Source organism: Ascaphus truei, chromosome 2, assembly GCF_040206685.1.
Source record: "Ascaphus truei isolate aAscTru1 chromosome 2, aAscTru1.hap1, whole genome shotgun sequence".
Taxonomy (NCBI): domain Eukaryota; kingdom Metazoa; phylum Chordata; class Amphibia; order Anura; family Ascaphidae; genus Ascaphus; species Ascaphus truei.
The window spans coordinates 344,156,276-344,183,364 of record NC_134484.1 but is presented as its reverse complement, the minus strand read 5'-3'; the positions used below and the strand labels follow the sequence as shown (position 1 = coordinate 344,183,364).

General features: G+C 39.1%; 1 protein-coding gene across 1 annotated transcript in view; it reads right to left on the bottom strand.

Moving 5' to 3' along the window:
• Positions 1-27,089, bottom strand: part of EGFR (epidermal growth factor receptor) — a 224,879-nt gene that overhangs the window by 39,624 nt on the left and 158,166 nt on the right. The window contains exons 3-13 of the mRNA XM_075586763.1: positions 24,238-24,418; positions 23,595-23,726; positions 21,621-21,689; positions 19,433-19,551; positions 17,959-18,100; positions 12,707-12,823; positions 11,697-11,829; positions 9,769-9,842; positions 6,919-7,009; positions 4,150-4,346; positions 3,168-3,300 (exon numbers count right to left, since the gene is read on the bottom strand). Of these exons, the coding sequence (XP_075442878.1) occupies positions 3,168-3,300; positions 4,150-4,346; positions 6,919-7,009; positions 9,769-9,842; positions 11,697-11,829; positions 12,707-12,823; positions 17,959-18,100; positions 19,433-19,551; positions 21,621-21,689; positions 23,595-23,726; positions 24,238-24,418 (1,388 nt within the window). The remainder of the gene's footprint in view (positions 1-3,167; positions 3,301-4,149; positions 4,347-6,918; positions 7,010-9,768; positions 9,843-11,696; positions 11,830-12,706; positions 12,824-17,958; positions 18,101-19,432; positions 19,552-21,620; positions 21,690-23,594; positions 23,727-24,237; positions 24,419-27,089) is intronic.

Sequence of the window (27,089 nt, the reverse complement as noted above, 5' to 3'; positions counted from 1 at the left end):
GGATAAGTATGAGTTTAAAGACAATCAAGGGGTATGTTTTCATTTAGGAAATTCTGAGAATTTCATCTAAACACAGGGTTCTTTCTCTGAAATATCACTCAGACATTACACAAATCGCCTTGACATTATGTGCTAAAAATAGTATGCTAATTATGAGGTCTACTTAACAGGTTTTGTATTTGTCTTTGGGACATCTGATTACATAGACTGCAAAGAATCCATAATGGTATTGTCATGAGAGCCACACTCGTGGGCCCATAACTTGTGTACAGTATGTAAAAGGGGTTCAAATCTCCAGCTGACTCACTTACCTCCCCGTAGGGCATTGAAAATAAGCAAAACCTCCCCAAAAACCATAACACTACATAAAACTCAATTATGCTGCCACCAAAAATAATTTAAGATCTTACCCCCAGGAGTCCTTGGTCCCCAACCTTTATCTCCCACTCATTAATCTTTTGTCACATTTATGGAAAATTATTTTAAACCCAAATTAATCTGAGAGTATAAAATACCCTATAACTCTCTCCCTATAACCACTAAAATAATGCTACCCTCGCCATTGCATTCAGATGATTTTGCTAAAGCTGTAGATATCATTTTTGTTAATGCAACTTTTAGTTTACAGTTTTAGTTTAATTTTAAAGCAAATCTATGTGATGGTAACACCCAGATTCATAGCTGAGACATAAAGCCTAATAAATAGACAAACACATCAATACAAAAAAATATATGGTCAACTACTTGTTAGTACTGTTTACTTGGGTAATATTAAATAGGTGTTCAAGTAGATTTTTAACTATGAATTACAGAAATTGGTTGTGGACAGTATAACATATAGCAGGGTGAGATAGTGAAATTATTCCGTGTGTGTTGGTGGTGTGCTTTAAAAAAATTGAAATAATGAAGATATAAATAAGTAACTTTGGCAGCAGCTATTTTTATTTCACCATTGCTTCTTAGGCAAATTACCGTAATTCATTGCATTTAAAATCACTAATTTCCAGTCTAATTTATTAATTCAGTGGAATAATGCCGACAAAGCTGGCAAAAACAATTCCAATTGCACGTCAAAATATTGCACAAAACAGGAGCAAGTGGGTCAGTTTATTAATACAGTCACATGTCATACTTAGATGACAAACGTAGATAATTTTCTGATCTGCATCAAATGTAAACAAAAAGGTAGGCGATCCCCATATACAAAAAGTTAGTGTTTATTGTCAACAACGATTGTGTCAGCCTGGCCAAAGGTCCGATTGGGGAACAAAAAGTTGATACTAAACAGCAACTTTATGTATATGGGAGTTGCCTCATATTTTGTTTTATATATCTCCAGCATTTTCTTGTTTTGAGTAAGAGCACCAACAATATAGGACCCTATAGATCATTTGTCGTGTGTATTAACATAGGCTGTGTGTGTGTGTATATAAAACTTGTGAGCACATTCACATGTCTTAGACAGGTCTGCAACCCTGCCTATCACCATTATCACCTAGCATACAGTGCTTCCACAGTGGCAAGGGATTCCGGGAAATGACATGCAAATGAGCACTCTGTCACCTTTTGTCTGAAATCCATGTTTACATGGAACCCTTATAAGGTAATGCTCGCTGTTCACACAGCTTTTAAGCACAGCATGGGATTAGATGCAAAGCCAGTGAAACCACTCACAGACAGCTGTTTCGACCTTTTGGTTCTCATCAGTGTGAGGTTGGCTGTACTGGCTTTGCAATTTTCAAGGCTGGGAAAGTTTACCATACTTTATATAAATTATGGTGGGTGAAAAAGGCGACAAAAAACCAACACCATATAGCATATAGCAAATAAAAATATCACTTGTGAGCACATTCACGTGTCTTAGGCTAAGGCCCCAGTAGCTCAGCTGCAACGCGCGCCCGTGAGATTGGCGGCGCGTGCAGCCGATTACCTGGTCTGCAGGGAGCTGCAGGAAGAGAGACCAGGGGGGGGGGCGTGGCGGGGGAGTGACGGGGGCGCAGCCATGACATCACCCGGCAGGTTTGCCCTCATTGGCTGAACCGCCGGGGGGCGTGCCGTATCGCTCGACGCGAGTCCTGCCCTCAATTCTATTGAGAGCAGGAGCAGCTCTCGCCTCAGCGCTGTGGCCCCCCCTCGCAGCGGGCTTGGCGCCATTGAGGGGAGGGCTCTCGTCCGTGCGGACTACAGCGGACACTGTAGTAGGCAGCGGGGTCAAGCCCTTAGACAGGTCTGCAACCCTATATTATATCATTTTTGATTATTGAAGGTCGGCTAACGCGGTACTGATACCTCTACATGTGTGTGTGTATATGTATATATATGTGTAACTCTATCTATCTATATCTATTTATTTATCTATATCTATTTATTTATCTATATCTATTTATTTATCTCTATCTATCTATCTATCTATCTATCTATCTATCTATCTATCTATCTATCTATCTATATCTATATATAGATATATATATATATATATATATATATATATATATATATATATATATATACACACATGTAGAGGTATCAGTACCGCGTTAGCCGAGCTTCAATAATCAAAAATAAATAGATGATACCGTTCTGTGGCTAACGAAATGCTTTTATTTGTGCGAGCTTTCGAGATACACTGATCTCTTCTTCCGGCGATGTTACAATGAATAAAGCAAGCAAAGGGTATACTTAAAAACAGTGTCTCTTGGAATGTTATCTGTGTATATCCCCCCCCCCCCGTGTAGATGCGATTTATGGCTAGAGGTGTAAAATGGTCCTTGAATGTTAGTGATATAAGAATGACTGTGCGTCTGAATCAAGGTAAGTATAGCGTTGCAGAGGCTTCACGCTATCCCCCGGCATTTAATTAAGAGCATGGGACCTCTGCAATGGCCTGCGCCCCCACAGCAAAATCTCCCGCCCTCCCAAGGGGGACGCCCCCAGTTTGCGCATCCCTGCTCTATTGTACAGCATGTTAAACATATCTTTAAAATATATATTAACAGGCAGGTGGAACGGCATCACCACTATTAGTTTACCTACTGTACGTGTAATTGCATCTTCGAAATCAATATGCAAGGCACATGTGAAAATTCTATTTGTTACACCGAAAAAAAGATTTTTTTTTATTTATAGTTATATTTTTATTAATATTTGTAGAAGATTAGAATTTTTACCTTGCTAAAAAGTTGCAGTTTTCCACACATTCACCGATACGAGTAAAGTTGCGACACGAAAGGCACTGAAAAGGCCCAGGTCCCCAGCAGCCCTCATCGGAACATAAGGGGTCACAAACGTTTCCCTCGTCAGCTAAATGAGCAACAAAGCAAATGAGTGACAGTGATCCTTTGACATCCATACATATACATATACACACAGCGGAGGATTTCCCATTAGGCCCAGACCTAGGGCGGCAAAATTTGGGGACGGCAAAAATGTCCACCTCCATATGCATTTTTTATTCAAAATATAGTTATTTAAAACTTTTTTGGTGCCTATTTTCTTTCAATTTGATACTGCAAACACCATTGGGCTGGGAGATGGATTATACTGTACAGTAATAGCAATATATAATTTTTTTCTTTTGTTTTTCTAAATGGGCATTTTTTATCATATTTCCAGCCCTTTTTTACACCCCCCTCGTCCTCCAAAGTATAGTAGATATTAGAGGTAGAGGAAGCACACAGCAGACATTAGTGGAGTTCAAAAAACTTCTGTTGTATTAATACATCCGAGCAGGTATATATACAGTGACGTTTCAGGACCACCCTGTCCTTTCCTCAGACCATACACCCCCCCCCCCCCCCCCCAAAATAAATATTTATCAGATGGACAGTCCCAGCAAGGAAAGAAAGTAAGGAATTAGATATGTATTTTTAAAAAATGGATATACGAAATGTAACATATTCTTAGATGCTATGCTCTGTTAATTTGCCTTTAAGGGGTTTGCAATGAGGTGACGGAGTAAATGCTTGCAGTACTGGATATATTTAATACTTATTAAATACGTCAGTTCTGTGTCCTCTTTTTGCGAACGCATAGCAACATTTTCCCTTTCTCTTCCTCAAAATCTGTTCATTAAGTTTCTTGCTCTTTTCTCTGTCAAATGCCCCGCACAACGATGGCCTGATGGACATGGGGCAGGAGGGGGGAACTTACTGCACTTCTGTGGACTTAGGTTGTCTTCGATTCTCGTTTGCTGGTTTGTTCTAAAGATGCGTGTCCAGTTGACAGAGTTAATGTAGCAGAGATTCTTGTTGCCCTTAATTATAATGTCACCGTCGCTCACTTCTCTGAGGGATCGCAATCCCAGCGAGGTTATGGACTGCGTCACCACAGCAAGAGTGTAACGACCGCTAGAACAGAACATAGAGGTTACCATGAATTGTACCTTTCAGTGCATTGCTTTTCAACCTTTCAAAAACTGTGAAACCCTTTAAAAAAAATGCATTGTGTGACTCCCCTGAGCCCTGTTCTACCCATCTTATGCACCTAAAACTACTATCACTGCATTAGGCTACACATATAGTGCCGGCGACGGCGACGTCAGGCTACGGTCGCTGGAAAAATCAAATTGAGATGACTTCCAGTAATTGCGACCAAGCTGTCGCTCCGTCGCGTCACGCTTACAATAAGCACACGCGACGGCGGCAATGCATTTGTTTTGACGCAACGTCGTGCGCTGTCACCGGCACTGTAAGCGCAGCCTTAGTTTCTTTTCTTAAATAAACATCTTTGTACATTACATTATGTATCATTTTAACTTTCAAATATATTCTCTAATAAATCTGTTATTGTTAACTGTTATTTAATGGTGATATTTTTTTTTAGTCCAGTGAAGTCTTATTGTACATTGTTTTTATGTTGCCCATTAGCCCTATGAGCCACCTTTGGCTAGTAATGCTAATTACCGCTATTGTAGAGGGGGGGTTAGGTTGTTTTGGGAAATTACAGAGATTGGTTAATCACTTCTATACCGTAGCAGTTGTATGGCTATGACATACAATGGGAAGTAGGGTAGTTAGGCTATTTGTTTTAACCCCTGGATTACCTTTGTGAGCATGACGGCATACATAATGCCTGGTCACTATGGCTTCCAAGGGGTTAATTCATTATACTGATACTATACACCTGGCATCTTTATTAGCTTATGGCTGATGTGAAGAGTTGATGGTCTTCACTCTTCACGGGATCGAGAGAACGACCCCACACTGGGTTACAGCAGCATCCAGTATATGTTTGTATTTGTATCACACTTTATTATATTTTCACACAATATAATTTCTCACAGTAAGAATTTGTGTATAGTAGGTTGTATTTGATATATTTAGAGCGCCACTGTTGATAAGACTGTCTTTTTCACTTACTGCCAGCCAGCGCTGGGGTGTCTTATCCTGACCTAGCTGGTTAACGCCTCTTTAACCCTATGCAAATGAGGGACCTAACGGACGTTGTTTTCGCATAAAATTCACTTTGTGGATCTCTGTTAAAGTCACAGAAGTTAACGTCCGTTTCCAATTTAGGTAGCATGACATTATTTGCCATGATTTAATGGGGCTTTGCGGATCTAGCCCACAGTGAGCTGAGACTTGGAAGAGGTCTGATTTCCTTTGGCTGTGTTCCCTTTTGTCTGATAGCACTGTGCAAGAGTTCAGCAAGAGTTTTTACAGCCAGAGCCCCCCTCTCTCCCACTTCCCTAACCTAAATTGGTTGTCTCATAAGGACAGGTTGGGATAAGGGTAACGAAAACACTTGATTGACAAACATTCCCCCATTCAGAGACCCCAAAGAAATGCAACATCTAATTATTTTCCAGAGAAGCCAAGAAATCCACATCCTTTCTATCAGTTTAAGAAACTCAATAAAATAGTCTTTTTGGGGGTGGGGGGCCTGGCTATGAAGGATGCACCTTTAACTTTGTTAATCAATGTATTTTTCAGATACCTATAGGTAGGACATACAGTATATGCATTCAAAGAGTTGTCTAAATGTAAATTTCTTATGGCATATGAAATAGTGGAGAACAGATAAAGTGTAATAATATCCTCAACGTAATTAAATATTATTTAAAGCAAATGTTTTAACATCATTTAATCTGCAGTTACTGTATATGTGAAGCTATCAATGGAAAAAAGAAATACTAAGAAAAAAGGGGTTTAGCATAAGTAAGTTATTACGTCCTTTAATTTCTGAATGTTACATGACAATAACTGCCAGCCCGACACCTAAATTGTGGAGGATCGAGTTAAAGTTTGGAGTTGGTCAAATATATATCAAGCGTAGCAAATGTTAAACTGAAGCTAGGAGCGTCAATTCCTTTTGCTTCCCCTTTGCAACCACGTAGAAGAGGTTCCGTCACTGTATCAACTTTTCTCTACTTCAGTGAGTCATTTTGGGAGTGATTGTGAATAATATAATTAGAGGTCAATGTGTGTTTGTACTATGATGTACAGACTGGCACTACTGTGTATTGTCACCATTTTTGTCTTTACCAACTTACAATTCAATTTTCCTTTTAAAGAAAAAATGGATTTATATTAGAAGGCCTAGTAATTGTTGCTTTCCTCTTTTGAACATACTGTACAGAGTAAAACGCTTTCCCTCAATGTTTAATGACTGTAGATTTTCTGTAAATCAGACACTGTGTAGAACGTTCTTGTCCCTTTGAACACTGATTATTGTGACTATAACAAAGCTTGCACCTCTAGATGCTGCAGTTTTCTTCACTGTTGTGCACAATGCATGTGGTTAATTATAAGGGCCCATACTTGCCGGCTGGTGCTCTGCCATAAGGCGCTTTTCAGAAGACAACTTAGAGCCCATTCACTTGGATGAGCCATAAGGCTTCGTATGGAATAGCACATTTTAGTAAATATGGGCTGACGTGATTTAACCACTCTCAGGAATTAAACATTATGCTTTACTTACAGCTGCTTTGTCCTTCCTCGGATTATTTCAAGATTTTCAAAAGCATACAGGGTAGGCACTTGTTTTGGCCACCACTGAATCAGTAAGAACCCTAATACAACAAAAAGAAAGATTGACAATAACATGTTAGAATAATTATCATGTATTTTTTGTATTTATTAAATGTTTTAACTGAAAATAATACATTGAGAGTTGCTTCTCATTTTCAAGTATGTCCTGGGCACAGAGTTATGTTGACAATACAAGGTTATATGATCAGAGGTTATACGTTATCTTTACAGACATTTCATGTACAGTTAAAGACAATGGGTAGCGTGATCAGACGTCCCGGGTTAGCCAGGACAGTCCCGTTTTTTTGCCGTTTGTCCGAGGTCCCAACTTTTGTGGCACCTGTTTTCCTCTGTACTGACCGTGCATGCGCAATCGGCGCTTGCCGGTCACTTGGCGCATGCGTGATCGGTGCTTCCCAAACGCGCATGTGTGATCGGTGCTTCCTGGACGCTCGTGCACATGGGCGATTGGCACTTTCTGGCCGTGCATGCGCAATCGTATGAGCAATCGTATGCGCACGAGAAGCCGGCAAGTGGTGATCACGCATGTGCAGTCGACAAGTGCCAATCACACTTGCGGATAAGCGGCTGGCAAATGCTGATTGCGCCTGCGCGGCCGGCATGTGCTCATCGCCCATGCGCAGTTGGTGCTCTCCATTTGTGCATGTGCAGACGACACGTTTGGCCCCTTTTTTGGCCGGATCAATATGGTCACCCTACCAATGGGGCTTATTCTCGTAGCTCCGGAGTGTGACAAAATGTAGTTTCGATGCGGATCAGCATGCTTTGCTATTCTGTAAACCCTTCCCATGTCCAATCCATGTCTAAAATACTTTTTTAGAAGCGGATTAACTCTTGCAAGAGTTAACTCTAACAGGAGCAAGACAGCCTCTTTGTCAAAAAAGCCTCCAACTCACATTTTTTTATTAAAACTGCTATTCTTGTAGCTCAGTTATGCAAACCGCTTCTCTTCAATTCAACTCAATTTTTTTTTATATTCAGAGCCTGAAATATGGGTTTAGCCGAGAGAGCAAAACCCATAAGTCAGACTGGGGATACAGTTAGCGCCACCTCATGTCATTCCGCTTCTAAAGCAAGTATAATCCGGGCGTTTTGGCTGCTAAACCGTGCGGGTTGTCACTCTTTTTTTTAGAAATACTTTAGAAGAAGTGGTTTTCAATAGAGAATAGTTTTTTATTCCCTCGCATTTCATACCGCTACTTCTGAACATGGACAACTTCGGAGCTAATAGAATAGACCTCAAAAAAGGTTATGGGTGAATGTAACATTTACAGACAAGATTAAAATGTGAAAGCTGAAATCCTGAAAAAACTTAGACTGGAGGCGGCTTTGAGAGTCTCTGGTAGGTTGTTTCGACCATAAGGTGCTTTAACCCCTTAACTGCCAGAGAGACCTGCGGTGCATTTAAAGCTTCCAGTAATGCTATAGTGAAATGTACATCACTTTTAATATACAATGTGCTGCAGGTAACTTAGTGCTGGTAAGACTATGCTAATGACAATTTTTGGTGCACTGTGCCATAGCTTCACATGTACTCTAATAAGCCACCTCAGGGTTGGTACTCATTTTTAGTAGTGAGACACCATTGCATTTTAATGGACTGCCGATGCTAAGTAAGACTAATCCCAAATCAGTAAAAGTTGCCAGATCTGAATATGACATCTTAACATAGGGGGCTACATATATGGTATAGGTTATAGGTTATTAGATTATAATTGGTTAGCTCTTCTTACTGGTATAACCAATTTAAGATCATAATTCACAAATGAATGCACATTATTGATGAGCTTGATACAGTGAAGGTCACAAAGACCAGCACTCCAGGGGCCGTTATGACTTGTGCTCGTTTTCTTGGGGCACATTGCGTTGGCTGCTCTAACGGACTTGAAATCAAAGTGGAGATCACTTCACTTCCATTTCAGACATTGGGGGGATGCTGCGCCCATGTGATTGGTACCGAAGCGATGACATGGTCGCAATCTCGGAAGTCTAGGGGCACACGGGTGATGCTAGACTTCCAGCATCGTGCAGGTTAGGATTATATAACGCAACCTCTCTGATACTACTAGTTTCACTAATGTATGTAGGGCATTCACACACTGCAAACCAATGTGAAATATTCAATATCAAACCATGATATACAACAAGTTTATTTTAGATGAATCATGATGTATAGTATCATGGTTTGATCATGAACATTTAACAGGGAAAAGGTTTTGCAAAAACTTAAATATTCACTGTATCATTCATCGTGTTACCAACCAGCGCAATCTCAATTAGTGATTACAATATGCCTGAAACGTCACCAGCCACATCACATTTGCTTGATATACTATACAAAGACAATAAATAAATAACAAAAGAGCCCCATGCAATACCTCATAATGACCTACACTTACTAAATTGTGCAAAAGCATGACACTTTTCAGGACAATAAGAGACCTTACAGTCCACTCAAGGGTGGACTACAGAAGGTAGGTCACTTTCAGGAGCTTTGTGAAAGTTGGCTTGTTTTCTCATACTGATTAGCACTGATATGTCTGGCAAAAGGTTTTACAAATATGCGACTTTCTTTATAAATTTGTAAAAAGTGCCGGGGAACAAGGAAGTTCCAGACATCTGTACCAATAGCAATTCCACCTTTTCTAAGCATTCACTACAATGCATCCATAGCCGAGCTGAAAAATGGATCAAACACGATATCTGACTCCAAAGTGATCAGAACTGGCATAAAAATTCTGTCCTTGATTTCTGGCGTGTTATCAAATTCAGAACTAACCTGTTATTTCTCGAATAGTCTTAAAGATGGCCAGTTTGGCGGGGTCCAGTTTAGAAGTATTGGTGTAGGGGTCACTGAAATTCAGGAAAAGATAAAGGCATTCAAGTTAGGTACATTACTGTAAATAAAAGAGAGAAGTAAGAGGGGATTCTTTGAAGGCGTGTGAAAATGCATGCCTCCAAAGGGGTTAATACATAGGTCTTGGCTGTTTTTGGACCCAGTCCAAAAGCCCTTTGGCTTTGTATATTACTAAGCCAAAGTGGCCCACTTCAGCACCTTCGACAATGGCCAAACATTTGCTGTCAATCTGCATTAGGTGCTTGAAGCACCTAGCGGCAGTTATACTTTGATAAAGTTCCGTCGGGAACGAAACGCGTCAGAGGACGGTGAACATGTAATTTTAATGGCGTACCAGCCACAATAAAGCCTTTTTCTACGTTTTTGCACATGCCCTAGCCAGAGTGTCTTTTTTGCAGTGCTCGTATCCCCCCCCCCTTTTTTTTATACTGTAGCAATGACCTAAAAAAAAAAAACGTTACGTCCCACGTTAACTTTAACGGACTGCTGCAGATATGTTTTGAGGTAGGTTCACAGCTCTTTTGGCATACCATTTACACTAACATCTGTTAAAGTTAACTGCAGGCCATCTTAGCAGTAAGAGAGGCCTTAACGTAATTTTTGGGAGCGTTCTTCAGTTAGCGCATCATTAAGTAAATAACTGTGTTCGGTGGATCTGGGCTTTATATACATTACCCCCAGAGTATCATTTTGATCTGGCATTTCTTAGCATCAATGCAATCTGCTCTCATTTTGAACTGCATGAATTACTTACCATTGGGAGAGTGTTGATTAGAGGACGTATGGAGAAGTTACATGAAGCCCATATTATAATAGTATGTATCAACGTCAGAGTCTTTTTGCTTAATTTTTTTTCTCTTGTACAGATGTAGTCAACTTTATTACTCCCTTGAGCATGTTCCAATGGGACATCCACAACACACCAGTGAGAGAAGCAACCACATGCGAAAAGCACCAGTGCTAATGTGCTATTTCACACCCGCTATCCCGCCAGAAGAATTAATAAAGTTGGCTACTTCTCTACTAGTGTTAAATATTCCACCAGGTCTGAGGTGGCATGAACCTCGTTGGCTAACCCTCTCCATCAAAACCAGTAACATTGAGCAAAAAACATCTTACTTTTCACATAGCTGCAAGCAGAAAATGGTGTGTTTCTATATCAGACCCGTAATTTTTAAAACGAATCTGCTGCCTTAGTTCCCTTTATGCATCCAAGGTTGTACATACAATATAGCTTCTGTATAACTGTGCTGTGATTAACGATGGGCACTTTCACTGGTTTTTGGATATGGTTTTTGGTTCTTAAAAATGTTTGTGTTTTGGTTTTTGGATTTTAAAAAACTCCACATTTATTTTTAGAAACGTGGAAAAACTTTTTTGAACTTTAATATATGTAAAGCATGTGACAATGTATTATTCTACATTCTTACCTAACCTGGCAATCGCTTGTTGCTCCTGTTATAAATCTGTCAAAATCCTGATTGTGTGCCTAACTAAATGGCTGCCTTTAACTTTGTGCTGCAGTCTGTGAAATGCTGCAGCTGATATGTAACATTATATTACTACATTATTGTTAGTGCTTTCAAAGTAATGAACAGTCTACTGTTTGGAACACAGCAACATATCTGTTTGTGATACTTTGTTGCCAAAAGGCAGAGCTCAATAAGGTGTGTGTCAGCCTGTTTCAAAAGCGGATGTGGATATTACTTTCTAAATTGTTGCTGTAGCATCCAAATAATGATTCGTACATTTAAAAAAAAAATCATTACAAGTGAAATTACAAGTTTTAAAAAAATGTAGATACAGCAGTATTACCTAATAATACTAATAAACAACAAGATATGACTTACCCCAAACCTGCCACCGGCAGAATGCTCAGATCTCCATGCACCTTGGTACAGTTTTGGAAATAGTCAATATTTGAAGCATTTATTGACAAGACATCTTTTAGCTCTCCTGCACCAATTCCATTGCAAATTTTATCTGGAGCGGAAAGAAAATATATTGTATAACTAACATTCACTAACTGTGAGATATAGTAAGGCCGCAGCCACGGTGCTACCGTGCGCGCTGGCACTCGAGCACCATGATGTCAGGCGCTCTAGTTGCCCTGGTGATTCCTGGCCAACTAGTTGCTCGCGTGCGTGGGGGTGTGTCTGGGGGTGCGGCTGTGACGTCACGGAGCAGGTTTGCCCTTATTGGGCGAGCCACTCACGTGATGCGCCAGTGAACAGCCAAATCAAATTGATTTGTCTCACGTGCATGCATGCGCGCACGCTGGTCAAACACATTGTCTCAATGTGTTTGATAGCGCTGAGCGTTCGCTCTCAGCCTGGACAAGCCCTTACTCCAGATTTTTTACATGCTCTTACAGCTAAGTGCAGGACGCCTACGTACAACAAAGTAATTACTTAAAACAAATGCACTGCCGTTCATGTTTAGAGGAAATGACAGTAGTGCTGTGGTAAATCAACACGCAACACTCTAGCAACATTGAGCATTTCTACCTACTCTATAATAATAAATCTAATAATAAAAGCTAGACCCAACACACAGAAATGTATCAGGTGCCCAATTATTTTGTGTGGTGTCCACTCAGATTCCCCTTAACAAATTGTAATACCCAAACATCCTTTCCCGCATTGGTTTCCTACTGCTCTTTTGTGAGTGTTAGACGGGAGCCTGGGTCAGTGGCTATGATAATTAGATATAGGTGGAGGAAACGTTGTTTGGGTCTTCACTAGAGTCCTGATGATTATCAGTATGTAGAGAGAACAGTGCATTGCTGGTCCCTGAAGAAGTTCATGGGGTTAATATAAATGCACTTTGCGGTTAAACAAAAATTACATTGTCCTTTTACCTTTATTACAAGGTCCGTCACATTTTTTACATTTTCGAACACCATTTTCCTCAACTTCATGGGAATCTGAACGGCATGTCCGAACACAGGATCCAGGATCGGTCACTACATAGTTATCTGTAATATACAAAGCCATACAATGTCGTTAGAGCATCGGATATGTCAAAAATGTTTCTATCGCACATATGAGATGAAAGTAATCCCCATTAATGCCTTCAGCTTTCGTGGTCTATCCTAACAAAGGGTGGCTTGTGCACTGAAACATTGTTACTTTGACCTCAGCAAATATGGTTAAATAAATAGAATTTCTGCATATTCAGTGCCAGTTCCTATTATACACATCAATGTGAGCGGAGCAAGTAATGTATTACAGAACCCTCTGATAGCAAACTGGTTGACATTATACCCACAATATGCAGTGTTGTCATATATTTTATTTACAATACCAGCATAAAATTGCAGTCCTGTGCTGGCTCTCCAATTTTCATAGAAATACAGGTTTGGCGACATGGAGTCCGATTATCAGTGATGCTCGTCTATACATAGCCCAAAATGCCATATACATGCTTTCTCGCATAGGACCAAAATAATGTAATGGCAGTGATTTGTTTAATATGTAATTCAATTCTTCTTCTTTTTTGTTTTAGAAAATCAAGCATGTGTAAATATTTTGGAACGGGTGCATCAACCTAGTGTGCTCTGCCTTAATGAAAAAGGTAAATAAATCAATGCACGCTTTCTTTCAAGCTAGCTTGAAAGGAACAGATAGAGCAGGAAAGCACATCTTAGAGTGTACTTGTGTTTGGTTAAATGTTCACAAGTGATTTTAAAATACTTACGGGCTTGTATTGTATTGTATGTCTTTATTTGTATAGCGCCATTAATGTACATAGCGCTTCACAGTAGTAATACACGTGGTAATCATATAAATAACAAATAGTAAATAGATATAAATAACAGGTCATGGGAATAAGTGCTTCAGACAAACGTAACATTTAGGAAGAGGAGTCCCTGCTACGAGGAGCTTACAATCTAATTGGTATGTAAGAAGAATGTACAGAAACAGAAGGAGGGCATTTTGGTAAGTGCTTCTGCAGGGGGCCGAGCTTTATGTATCGTGTCTAGTAATATCTATGGTGCTACTCATATGCTTCTTTAAGCAAGTGTGTCTTAGGGTGGGTCTTAAAGGTGGATAGAGAGGGTGCTAGTCGGATATCGAGGAGAAAGACATTCCAGAGGTGTGGGGCAGTCAGTGAGAAGAGTTTAAGGCGGGTGAGGGCTTTAGATACAAAGGGGGTAGAGAGAAGACATCCTTGAGCAAAACGCAAGAATCGGGATGGTGCTTAGCGAGAAATTAGGGATGAGATGAAAGTAGGGGCAGAAGAATGTAAAGCTTTAAATCAATAAGGTACCAAGTGGCCGATAGTGGTAGCTGATAGGAGTTTTTAGACCATCGGCCACTTCGGGGCTTATTGAATAAGCTCCTAAGTATTTTGAAAGTATTGACAGCCGTTTTATAATGACTTGCCTAATTAGTCACCTAATTTTAGCCCTGTCTCCCTACATAAAAAGTAACAAAAGAAAGGAAGGCTAGGCACACCCTTTCTTTTGTTACTTCTGTATATGCGCTTAGGCCATTATTTTGCTGGCTGTTGACCCCCTCCTCATATTTCTCTTAATTGTGGCACTTTTGCTTATTTTCTCTGCATGTCTCTCTGTATTTTGTTTTGGATTTCATTTGGCGATTGTGAAGATTGACTTCCCGGATCCTGAGTACCTGCTGTTCTTGTAGCATGGCATTGCTTGAAGCTATTCATATATGGAAGTATACAGATGTAGCCAAATGTGTTGCCCTCATTAACCTCTTCATATTGTAAACAAATAAATGAGTTAAATTATGTCGGTCGTGTTGACATTTGTTTTAATGGCGTCACATGAAATCTTGCCGTAATTGACGCTTCATCTTAGACACATGGTGCCTTGTTAAGTGGTGCAATAACTTTGGCTCCATCTGTATATCACAGAACTAGATTTAGGCCCTTATTCTGTAAGGTGTGATAAGCGCAGATGACGTGCTATCTCAAGAAAAGCACCATTAAAGTCAATGCAGATTTTTCATACGACAGCACGCCATCTGTGCTTATCAACCTTACAGAATAAGGGCCCCAGTGTGTGCCTGAGGGTCTTCATCAGACGAAGTTGCACAAGCGCAACGAAACGTGGTAGGTGATTTTCAGCTCCAATCAAGGCTGCTGCAGAACACCACAGTGGATTATAGCTCAGCTAAGGACGTGCCCGTTCACCACTTAAACATCTATTGAGAAAGAAGGGTGAATTTCCAGCCAGAGATACTTGTTGCCGGAGGACTGAGTTCTTGTTGCACCTGCAGTACGTCCGGTTTCTGGCTCACCAGACAAACACTGTGCCACGAACTTGACACGAGGAGAAACCGGGGAGTTCAAGCAGACGGGAAGGGGGCTGAGTATTGAGTATTACACTCACAAATGCTATTTTACTCATGTTGTTTGTGAGTTTGACTATTGTTGTTTTTATTAAATTGGTCCAGCAATATTACAATAGGTGAGTGCGTCTCTCTTTTTCTATTTTTCCCTCTTTAGATTTACATTTGGGATTGGTTGTCCCTGTGGAGAAGGCAGCCTGTTCCTTCAGAACCCATTGGAGTGTTCACATATATTGCATGGACTCTTACTAATATAAGTATACTTTTTAACCAAGTTATATTTTCTGACAGCTTATAATTATGTTCTTTTGCAATTGTTATTTTCTTTATTTAGAGTATTAGCGTTTTTTTTATCATATGGCATTTCATCTATATTGTCTAGTTTCTTTAATGCTGTCTTATATTTGTTTTATATATATATATATATGTATATATATATATACATATATATATATATATAAACACAGAAATCATTAGTAGCGCAAGTGAGTGAATAGTGTTAAAATGTGCAAATTAATTCTGTATATGTGTAGTGTGAAAAAAGGATTAAATAAGTGTAGCAAGTGAATAATGTGAGCATCAATTGATTATAGCATAGGGTCAGTCTGTACAGAATAGGCAAGCTTCTGTGTGCTCAAGCCTGACCATATGTAAACAGAAAACAGGAGAAAAAGAAGCGCCAGTTCCGTAAGGTTGAATAATAAAAATGTGTAAAAAATTTTAAATGACCAGTAGTCAAAAGGACTAGTAGTAAACTGGTGTGATTAAAAAGCAATAATATGTCTGGTACAAGCAGATAGCAGCAATTAGCAAGTGACATATGGAAGGGGATGTGGAGCAAGGAAGCAAGATATCATGGGGAAAAAAGGCCAACAGTGGTGAATGTCAATAACGGTCCATATGGCTGATGATAGCCCAGTAAGGAACAGTAAACACCCACTAGAGAATGTCCCTTCTCAATGGTGATTTGGGTGTGCTGGTGACAGACCTGTTACATCTGTTGAAGCACGGAATATACCTCCTCAACGTGCGATCCGATTAAACTGGTGTTGTTCTGATGCTGAATAATCAATTCCCTCCTGTGGCACAAAATTACTTCCCACGTGTCAGACCTCAGTTTGAGATGAGGCTTCCTGCATCTGAGTCCTTGGAGCGGCACCGGATGTATATATGAAGATGGGTGCCTCTATCCCCAGATGTAAAGGAACAAGTGATCCTGGTTGCTTCCTGATTGCTTCGCACAAAACGTGCCCGTGTCACTGCGTTGCTGCGTTGCTATGTGATGATGTCCAACGCGTTTCGTCACTCTAGGTGACTTTCTCAAGGATGAGATTGTGGTAGCTGAACTGGGTTAATATAGCCACCGTAATTGCCACTAATAGCAAGAACAGCTGTAAACAATCTAAGTCGTGACATGTAAATGAATAAAGACATGGAGTGAAACTTGAAACTTGGATGAATATGATAAATAAAAATATATAAATATATATATTCGTCATCACGTAGCAGCGCAGCAACGCAGTGACGCGGGCACGTTTTGTGCGAAGCAGCCAGGAAGCAACCAGGATAATCTGTGTGCAATGCACAGGACTTGCATCTAATGCTACTGCTTAAAGCTGCGTCCCCGCTAGCGCTGAGCTCGCTGAGCGGGCGGCGCTTGGCGAGGTGACTTGCGAGGTGACTTGCCCCCCCACACCCTCGCGAGCACTTGCAAAAATTTAAAGGCCTACCGGCGCTCATGCTTGGAGAGCTCTCCAAGCATGAGCGCACTCAGCACCAGCGGGGACAAAGCCTAACCCGTACAATTAAAAGGTCTGGGCTGTATGGGGCTTATTCAACAAGCTCCAATGGGAATCCTATGATCGGATGAAAACATCCATTTAAATTCATATGGAGTTTTTGGTCAAATAGGAGTTAATAGAAAAAGGCCTTATGTTTAAAAGCAAAAGTAGTGCGGTTCTAGAGCAAAGGTTTACCAGATTTATTACAGAAAAACTACTTTTACTGTTGAGTTGACAGTAAGAGAATAATTTGGATCACTTCTCTGATTGTGTCTAAGTTTCCAGGTTTACCTTGAAACATTGCACCTGACTTGGCCAGTTTGGTCAGTGCATAAATTAGTAAATATTCAAATAAAAAAATCGAATTTTGGTAAAACCAGAACCAAAATACAAAAACAGGAGAACCAAAGCCACCTCGAAGACGCTGATTGTTTTTACAATCTCTAGGTATAGGAGATGGGGTTCACATGGCCAGTTGTCTCTTATAATATAACAAAATCTGTGGAGCGCTATGCTGCCTTTGTCTTCAGCTTTTGCAGACTTTGTAAGTCCATCAAAGATGCTTTTAAATATGAGATTTAAAACCACAATGGTGTCTTCATCTATGCTGCAGGAGAGAGATGTTTGGAATCATGAATGCTCATAAATGACAGCATCAAAACACCTCTTTCCAGTTTGATCCCATGAAAGTGAACATATCCAGTAAAAAGTTTAGAGACTGTTGCTGCCTTGCAATTATCATTAAGTGCAAAAGATTAATTTTGCTCGTACTGTACAAGTTTCAATGTTGTGTGCAATCGTTATAGCAAATATTTTGCAACATAACATTGTGTGAAAAAAGAAATCAGGACTCTGAACCGCTGTAAAAATACAACGGGACTGCGGTATAAATATATGTGTTATATAATAATATATAACAGTACATATTGTCTATTTAGTGCTACAGTTTAGTCTATTCTAGATTAGAAAATGGAAAGTGTGAGAGAAGTAGTGAAAAATGCTTAACTTACGTGGACATTTCTTCACACATGAAGCTCCAAAACTGTACTTCCCATCTGGGTTCACATCCATTTGATATGAAGTCGGGTTATATAAATGCAATGGAGGGCAGGCATCCTTGCACGTTACCCCGTCACGAAACCTGCGGCAAGCCTTTATGTGAACAAAGGAATGGTAAATGTGTTGTACTGTATATATCGTTCCTTTACACTTTCTGTCATTTGGATGATAATGTTAGGAACTAGACATTGTATTTAAAAAAAAATAGGACAATGAAAAACATCAAAATAGATTTTCTTTAATTACATGTATTTATTCAATTATATTTATTATTTATTGCATTATTTATTTAGGAAATGTCACTTTTATTTCTGTAAAACCTTAACCTGCATAGGAAGCATTAGCTGATCTGGAAATGATTGTAGATTTGTATGCAAATTGCTCACTGCTCCAGGTTTAAAGGCGCATGCTAAAAAGTGTAAGAATGACTGTGTTCAATGAAATATCCAGTGCATGTTTTTATACTGTATGTGCATTTCATCATGGAGAATAATCAAGTTGTTTAATTGTTAATGCAATGTGAACAACAGCAAACACCCATTGTATCCAATGGAGTCAACAGTTCTCAACAGTGCATTGGCAATAGAACCCCTATATGAAATAAAAGACAGGCCGCCATGATAACTGCAGCTGTTAGAGGATGGTGGCTAGATTCAGTAAATCAAGTTTAAAAAAAAAAAGTGTACTGTATATTTTAATCTTCCTGTACTTAAAATATATATTCTGTAAATTCTTCTCTAATAAATAAAAAAAATTGCTTTTGAGCTTATTTAGATATCTCAGACAGGTCTGCAACCCAGCTTTTCACCATTATCACTTAGCATATGCTGTGCTTCCACTGCAGCCAGGGATTCTGGGAAATGGCATGTAAATGAGAACACAGTGTACCTTTTGCTTCTTAAATTCTTCTATAAACCTGTAAGCACCTCTATAAAAAGTATTCTGTTCAATTGGAAAGATAATATTCATTTGTCCATAAAATGTTGGTGGCACCTAGATAGGTACTCTTACACATGTGAAAGAATAATTGCCACAAAAAAAAATGTTTCTCTACCTACGTTTTAAAATATATGGTCACATTTAGAAAATATTAAAATACCCAACATATAAATCTGTGGGGAAAGAATATCAAAATAGGCAGCAGTACTTCTGTAAGTAGCAATGAACACCCCATTTCTTGTAAAGTATCAGAACATCACATTGCATATACATTTGGCATAATTATGTTTCTTTTCTTAATTAGTTCTTACTATTGTTTAATATCTATATTGTTTATATAAATTATTTTTTCTCCTCTCCATGTATTGTATTATACAGAAAATATGGTGTTACTCTTTCTTTATTTATTGTTGGAATATACATTGTGTTGTTAACTTTACATTCTCCAATAAAAAGAATGCTAATGTGAAATAACATGCACATTACCAAGCAATCGCTTTCTCTGGGCCCTGTGCAGCCTGACGCACACTGGCTGTGACAGCATTCACTGGGCACTAGTCCTCTGCAGCGGCCTGAACACTGCTGGGCACAGATTACTTTTGTTACTGAAATAAAAAAAAACAAGAAGATTTTCAATTGTAAAAAGAAACTTAGAAATTGACAGCAGATTAGAACCTATTGGCCCACCTATTCTGCCCACATGGAGAAAAAGAGTGTTTTGACGTTACGTTTTTTCTCGCAATGCTGTGGCATATTGTATGTAAAGAGAGTAGTGTAAAGAGCCGCAGACTGTGGTACATCTCATTATATAATGTGAACCATGTACAGATGCAGCCACCAGTATTACAACACTTACCTGGGAAATTCTGGGAGATTCTGGGGCAGTCTCACAGTAAATGCCTCAACATTTCTGTGAGATTCTTAATGGCCAATTCAAACTGAATGGGACTGCAGGAACCCCTGCTGTGTTAATCCCATCAGCCATTAAGAATCTCACAGAAATGTTGAGGCAATGTTGCGGAATGTACTGTGAGACTGCCCCAGAATTTCCCAGGCAAGAGTTCTAATACTCGTGGCTGCATCTGTAACTCCTCCTAACAACACTGCCCAAGGTGCCAGCTTGGTCAGAGGGTGCAACATTGGAGCAAAATGTTTTGATACACAGTTGCCAGGTGAAAATGCCTCGGTTTTTCTCCGAAAGTGCCTTAATACACAGGACCCCAATTATCATAGTGTGCAGGGCAACTTTGCCACATCTGCAGTTTTTGTTTATGAAACTTTTTTTTTGCTGTTTGTGTCTATGTCTGTGAATTTTGAGAAATGCCAGAGAGGAAACCCCAATAGAAGAAGAAATCATGGGCCCATTTAACAAAGATATTTGCCTGTGAATTCACAGAGAGATGTAGGCTGAAGGAGAGGCATGGTGTGTAGAAATGGACGAACCTGTCGAAATCCGATCCGAGGATTTCCGCGGATTGTTTTACCTTAGTCCTGTCACAGTTTTCCAGTGACAAGTCTTCAAAAAAACCCTCTTCAGGCTTCCATTCATTAAGTTGCGATGTAAGGTATCACACCCCGGTCTGGCAGTACTGTAATACAGTATTAACTTGAACGGCAGTTACCACCGGATCAGGTGCGATACACCACATGACTACTTGATGAATCGTGACGTTAGTGTTTTACTACAGGAAAGGCCATTTCACCTTTTAATTCCTTCAGCTAATGAGAGCAAAGCTCAAAATGAAAGTGAAACTGTCTTTGGCCTTTTACAGAGGGCAAGGGTTTAGAATGTCTGAAAAGCACTGGGTGTCGACTATACTGTAAGACATTACTAGGGTGCTGATCTTAATGATCTAGTGTAAAATGATAAGGAAAATCATTCACCATTTATAAAGCAACATCAGTATTAAGTACTCCAGTCTTTTTATATATTCGGGGAAAAAATGGATAGCATATATGTTGCTTTAACACTTCTGCCTTAAGAGTTGTATTGCATTTCAATGAGACGTAGATATTGGTTTGCATCTGTTTTGGGTCATGCAATATATTTTCTTCTCTTGTTCTAAACGTAACTTGAGTTTTTTAAGTAATGTTAGTACTGTGTGCACTCAAAGACAGAAGAACAATTGAGTTTTTGAGCAATGAAGAAAGAGTTTGATAATTTTTGAGTCAATTATAGAAAACCTAACAAAAAAAAGCTAATAAAAAGACTTCATACAGTATAGTCACAATGAATATTCTCTATTTTTTTTAAACTTCTCATCAAACTACATGGTAAATTTAACAGGTGAACTCCTGTCCTCTTAGCTCTCTCTTTACACTGCTTGTGTATCATCTACATCCATGAAAAAATCTTGTTGAGCTAATAAATGCCTTGTAATTAATCTACACATCTTTAGACTTGTACTGTTACTTCTTCAATGGTGACTAAAGTGGTCCAGTATTTTTACAATATCTGTTAGACGATAAATATATCATTCTAGCCAACATTTGATGTCGATTGACAGAGATGTTTCTTCTCGCATGTAACTTCCTCCCCTCTGACATGCTATCTGAAAATTAAAATACAAATAAATAGTATGAACAAAAAATAAAATCGTATTGAGTCTGTTCTGGGAGGCACAGTTAACTAGCTTTATCTGCAGTGATGCTTAAAGCCCATTCATTGACTTACGTGTCTGGCAGTTTTCAGGGCCGGCTCCCCAACATGATCCATTACAAGCTGTCATATCACATTTTGGACCTGTAGATTTAATGTAGTTTTACATCAATTCACTTTCTGGATTTAACAGTGCAGGTGAATTACAATAAGTCGGCGATTGCAGCATTGTTACAGGAGTGGAGTGAAATAAGATAAAGGTTTTTGGTTTTTCAATTACTATCTGAAAATATTCACTTCCAACTTGTTTCATTTGAACGTAAAATTGGAAAAATACTACGGTTTGCTATTTTACCACTGGATCAGATGAGAATGAAGTCACTTGCCAAATTCAGGTATGAATAAGTGAATAACATAGAGAAAGAATTAGTGAAATCTGTGAGGTCATAATGAAAAGAAATAAGAGACAAAAGGGCCTATGCAGAGAGCAGCGCTTTTTAAAATTGGCGAGGGGAATAAAAAGTTGGTTTAATGGAGAGTTTTATTCTCCATATGCAGAAATGGGTGAATTCCGCTATTTATACCATTACTGCATGTGGCGAATTTTAAATGAGGAGATGCGCGCTGCTGAAAGGGAAAAAAAAATCGCGCAATTTTTTTTTTTCCCTATAGCCGGCGAGCTCCTGCTTTTTACGTACGTTTCTGAATTTGGAAATTTTTAAAGCTGGCGAGATGTAGGTTCTCGTCAGCCGCGCGGCGAGAATTATAAATAGAAAAAAAAAATGGCGCGTTTTTCCTACCTCGCCATTTTCAGCTGTTTTTTGCGCGATTTTCTCGGAAAAATGGCGAGATTTTAAATAGTGCAGCTCTCTGCATGAGGCCCAAAGAGAGCAATAGAACAAGAGAAGGAAGAACAAAGAAAGAGAAAATATGTTTCAACTTCTGGGGATGATTTTTACTTAACAGTGGAGTCCATATGTGAATTATAGTTTTATATATATATATATATATATATATATATATATATATATATATATATACAGTGGTCGACAAATCACCAAAAAATCTACTCGCCGAACACAAAAAATCTACTCGCCACCTAGTACCACACGTGTGCTGCTTGAGCCAATAGGAGCTCGCCACGATTTTAAATCCACTCGCCCGGGTCGTGCAAATGTATAGGTTTGTCGAACACTGTATATATGTATATATATATATAGTTCAAAATGTTATAATTTAGTTTACAATACAATTATTTTGAATTTGATAACGCAGGACTCTTACACACTATAATAATCAACAATAATCCTACAATTGTGGGATATCTGCTCTTGCAAGGATTTGTGTGTGGGGGGAATAGGAATAGGCTGAAGGGCATGAGAGGCAGACAAAGTAGGTCTGCCGCCCCAACAATGTGCTGTATAGCTCTTTATTCAATGCGCTATCCTCTTTAAACACCTAGTCACATTTATTGTTTTGTTTTTTTAATAAAGATACACATTATTGAAAATGAAAAGCTGCATAAATATACACTCATCTTACATCAATTGCTCATTTTATTAGTTCCAATTTACAATTATCTGTCATTTTATTGTTTTCCTGGCTACATTACAAAGCTGGTTTCTGCTCCCTTATCGAGGTATACACTGTACATGGCTATATTTCATTATCCTCTACTTTTTTTCCTCTTCCAATGCCTCGTGACTATTTACTGGAAATAACTCAACAAATTAAGCAGTGTTACTAAAATGTGGATGTTTGCTATAAGAATGTGGTACAGTATGTTTACCTCAAATTACATCAAATCTAGCACAACAAATAGATATTTTATTTCATTATTTTTTATTTTGTTTTATTTTCTTGAGTAATGGTAAATTTACTTTTATATTAACTGTAAGATGCATTGGCATTACGTTAGCGTTGGATTGTTAAAAGTATTGCTTAAAATTGCAGGTCTCATGATATTTGAAAGGCCTGAAAAATAGAAGAAATAGTGGAAAGCTTTAATAGTAGAAAAGCACAATGCGGTTATCTTGTATGAATACCTACAATTAGTAGAACTGTCCAGGTCCATAGATATATCGTTCGTTGCGTCTGCGGTCACAATGTCTTTCCATATGATTGTATTGATGTTGCACAGCTTTTTGTTCCCAGCTATTTTAACGCCACCAGTAAGGATTTCTGCGAGAAGAAAATGCGGACACGTCCGTGTTTAAGGAAGACCAACCAGCAATGGAATGTACTCTGATACTAAATGCTTAGCTGACCAGTGCAAAAGACTGTGATAGGACATGATCATTACGGAGTCTTAAGACTCCTGAACAGCAATACTGTACTAAGCAGGGTTGCAGAAACTGACATTTAAAGTTCCATTGCATGCTACCCATATGTGGTCCAACTATTAAAAAGAAGTCAAGTCTGTGGGAATAAAATGCTGCGTGAGAGAGACGTTTAATTTAACCCATTGCTGTTAAAGGGGCCTAGAAGAGGATAAAGACATTCTTTAGTGATTTACCTTATTTTATGGAGACTCATTAGCCTACCCAGCGATTTCAAGGCTGCGCCCCAAAAAGTTTCTTTATCTCTATTGTTTTCATGGTTGCAGTTTTGATCCCATATTTTTACAGAACAATACTCTGGGTGCCCCATGCAAGACACGCGTACATTTTTTGGCATGTTTTCATCCTCTCACCTGTTAAGCGTCTCATGGGCAGTTCCTCCAACCCATGACCTCCATGCTCATTAGACACAATGGTCAATGCAAATTTGTTCTTGTACAGCATGTTCCCTCGGATAATCTGAAGATTTTCCAGAGGTATGGACTTCACACTGTTGACAGCTATGAGAACAAAACCTCCCACTTCCTGTATGTTCTGAAATTAAAATGAAAAAAATAAATAAATAAATGATACGCTTTCTAAACTAAATCACTGTATCATATACACGCATACACGCATACACGCATACACGCATACACGCATACACGCATACACGCTTAGTTAAGTTATGATGAGTAAAAAAAGTAACAAAAACCCTCTACAGCAAAGCATATAGCAAATGGAAATATAACTGTATGCTCATTTGCATGTCTTAGGCAGGTCTGCAACCCCGCCTTTAACCATTATCACCCAGCACACAGCACTTCCACTGTAGCAAGGGATTCTGGGAAATGACATGCAAATGAGTACATAGTGCCACTTTTTGCTTCAAAACCATTTTAAACATGGTTCCCTATAGGCTTAAGCTTGCTGCATGGTCACAGCTTTAAGCACAGTCAGGGTTAAGGTGCATAGCCAGTAAACCAACCCACAGGCAGCTGTTTCAACCTTAATGGGTCTCATCAGTGTGGGGTTGGTAACTGGCTATGCAAAGCTGAAGCAATGAGGATGGGTTTTACCATACTTAGTTAAGTTATGCTATATGCTTTGCTGTGGAGCGTTTTTGTCACATTTTTTACTCAAAATAACTTAACTAAGTATGGTAAAACCCATCCTCATTGCTTCAGCTTTGCATAGCCAGTTACCAACCCCACACTGATGAGACCCATTAAGGTCGAAACAGCTGTCTGTGGGTGGGTTTACTGGCTATGCACCTTAACCCTGGCTGTGCTTAAAGCTGTGACCATGCAGCAAGCTTAAGCCTATAGGGAACCATGTTTAAAATGGTTTTTGAAGCAAAAAGTGGCACTGTGTGCTCATTGGCATGTCATTTCCCAGAATCCCTTGCTATAGTGGAAGTGCTGTGTGCTGGGTGATAATGGTGAAAGGCGGGGTTGCAGACCTGCCTAAGATATATATATATATATATATATATATATATATATATATATAAAATAAATAGACGATACCGTTCTGTGACTAACGAAATGCTTTTATTTGTGCGAGCTTTCGAGATACACTGATCTCTTCTTCCGGTGATGTTACAATGAATGAAGCAAGCAAAAGGGAATACTTAAAAACAGTGTCTCTTGAAATGGTATCTGTGCTTGTCCCACCCCCGTCTGTGGATGTGATTTATGGCTAGAGGTGTTAAATGGTTCCTGAAAGTTAGTGATGTAAGTGTGTGTGTGTGTATCTGTGTTAATATAAATGAATGGAGAGCCCACAGTGTATACAGTGCTTTATAAAAGGTGTGTGGAGTGGGAGTTAATATTAATTGTGTGGGTAGGTCTGGAAATGTGAGAGATTGGTGCATAATATATAAACCATGTACGTATCAATCACAACACTCCATACCCTACTGCTTACTTTATCATTATGAGGATAAAGTCTGCATTCACTCAGTTAAACATCAAAAGAAAGCTTCAAGTTAATAGCCTGTCTAAGGACAGTTTAGCTATGAAGCTTTGGTTTATTATTCTTTATACCAGTGAAAGACGCAGTGTGTGCCGATTGCCATTTTTTTGCTGTTTCTTTTTTTTTTAACTTACGTTAAGAGATTTCTTTCCAAAGCTGTTTATATTAAAAAAAAATATGCGTTCAGTAGATACCAGTGTTTAAAATCTGAAGTGTCTGGGAGGTTTAAATGAAAATTTTCCTGGAGCCCATTGCAGTCTAAAAGTTAATATAGAAGCTCAGAAGCTAGTGATTAAGACAATCAGGTTTGTAACACTAGAAAACAAAACGTAATAAAAGATAAAGAGCAGGGCATGCTCCCGGGGTAAAGTATTAACATTATATCAGATAAACTCGTATAGGCTTCAGGGGTGGGTGGTTGCTGCTTTAAGTATTGACAGCAGCAACTGACATCACCAAGGGTAGTCCTACGTATTTCACCGTTAATCTTAAAGGGGCTGAGTAGCTGCCACTGCTGATATATTCATAAAAGTTCAGCAAACATTCACTTAAGCTTTGATTCTTTTGTGTTCCATACTGTACATTTAATTTAACTCATCACATGAGTTCACGTCAGGCAGTGGTATTACTTGTGCAACTTTAAGGTTCGACGTCCTTGGGTCACTCTCTTTTGTTTGATGTCCCTGTCTGTTCAGCAGGTGTTTGTAGAGTCTCACCTCTCCACCGCCCCTTAACTTTATTGGTTCTCTGATAAGGTCAGGGGGGGATAAAGGTAAAACAAACAACCACTTGAATGACAAACATTGCTCCATTCAGAGGCCCCTAATAAAGTCAACTGGACGACTATGTGGGATTATACCTTTAAACTCTTTATCAAAGTATATTTTGGCGATGAGACTGCATGCCAGTCCCAAAAGCCACAGGTAAATTATTCTTCTGATTTTGTTCATATATAGAATTTATGAAGCTACCACTAGCCAAACAGATGACTATAAGCAGCTGATACTGTATGATTGAAAACATTGCTGCTGGAGAAATGCAATATATATATATATTGGTCTTGAGACAAAAGGTGACACATTGTGTGCTCATTTGCATGTCATTTCCCAGAATTCCTTGCTGCAGTGGGAGCACTGTATGCTAGGGGATAATGGTGATGGGCAGGGTTGCAGACCTGTCTAAGACATGTGAATGTGCTCACAAGTAATATTTTCATATCCTATATGCTATACGGTGGAGGGTTTTTAGT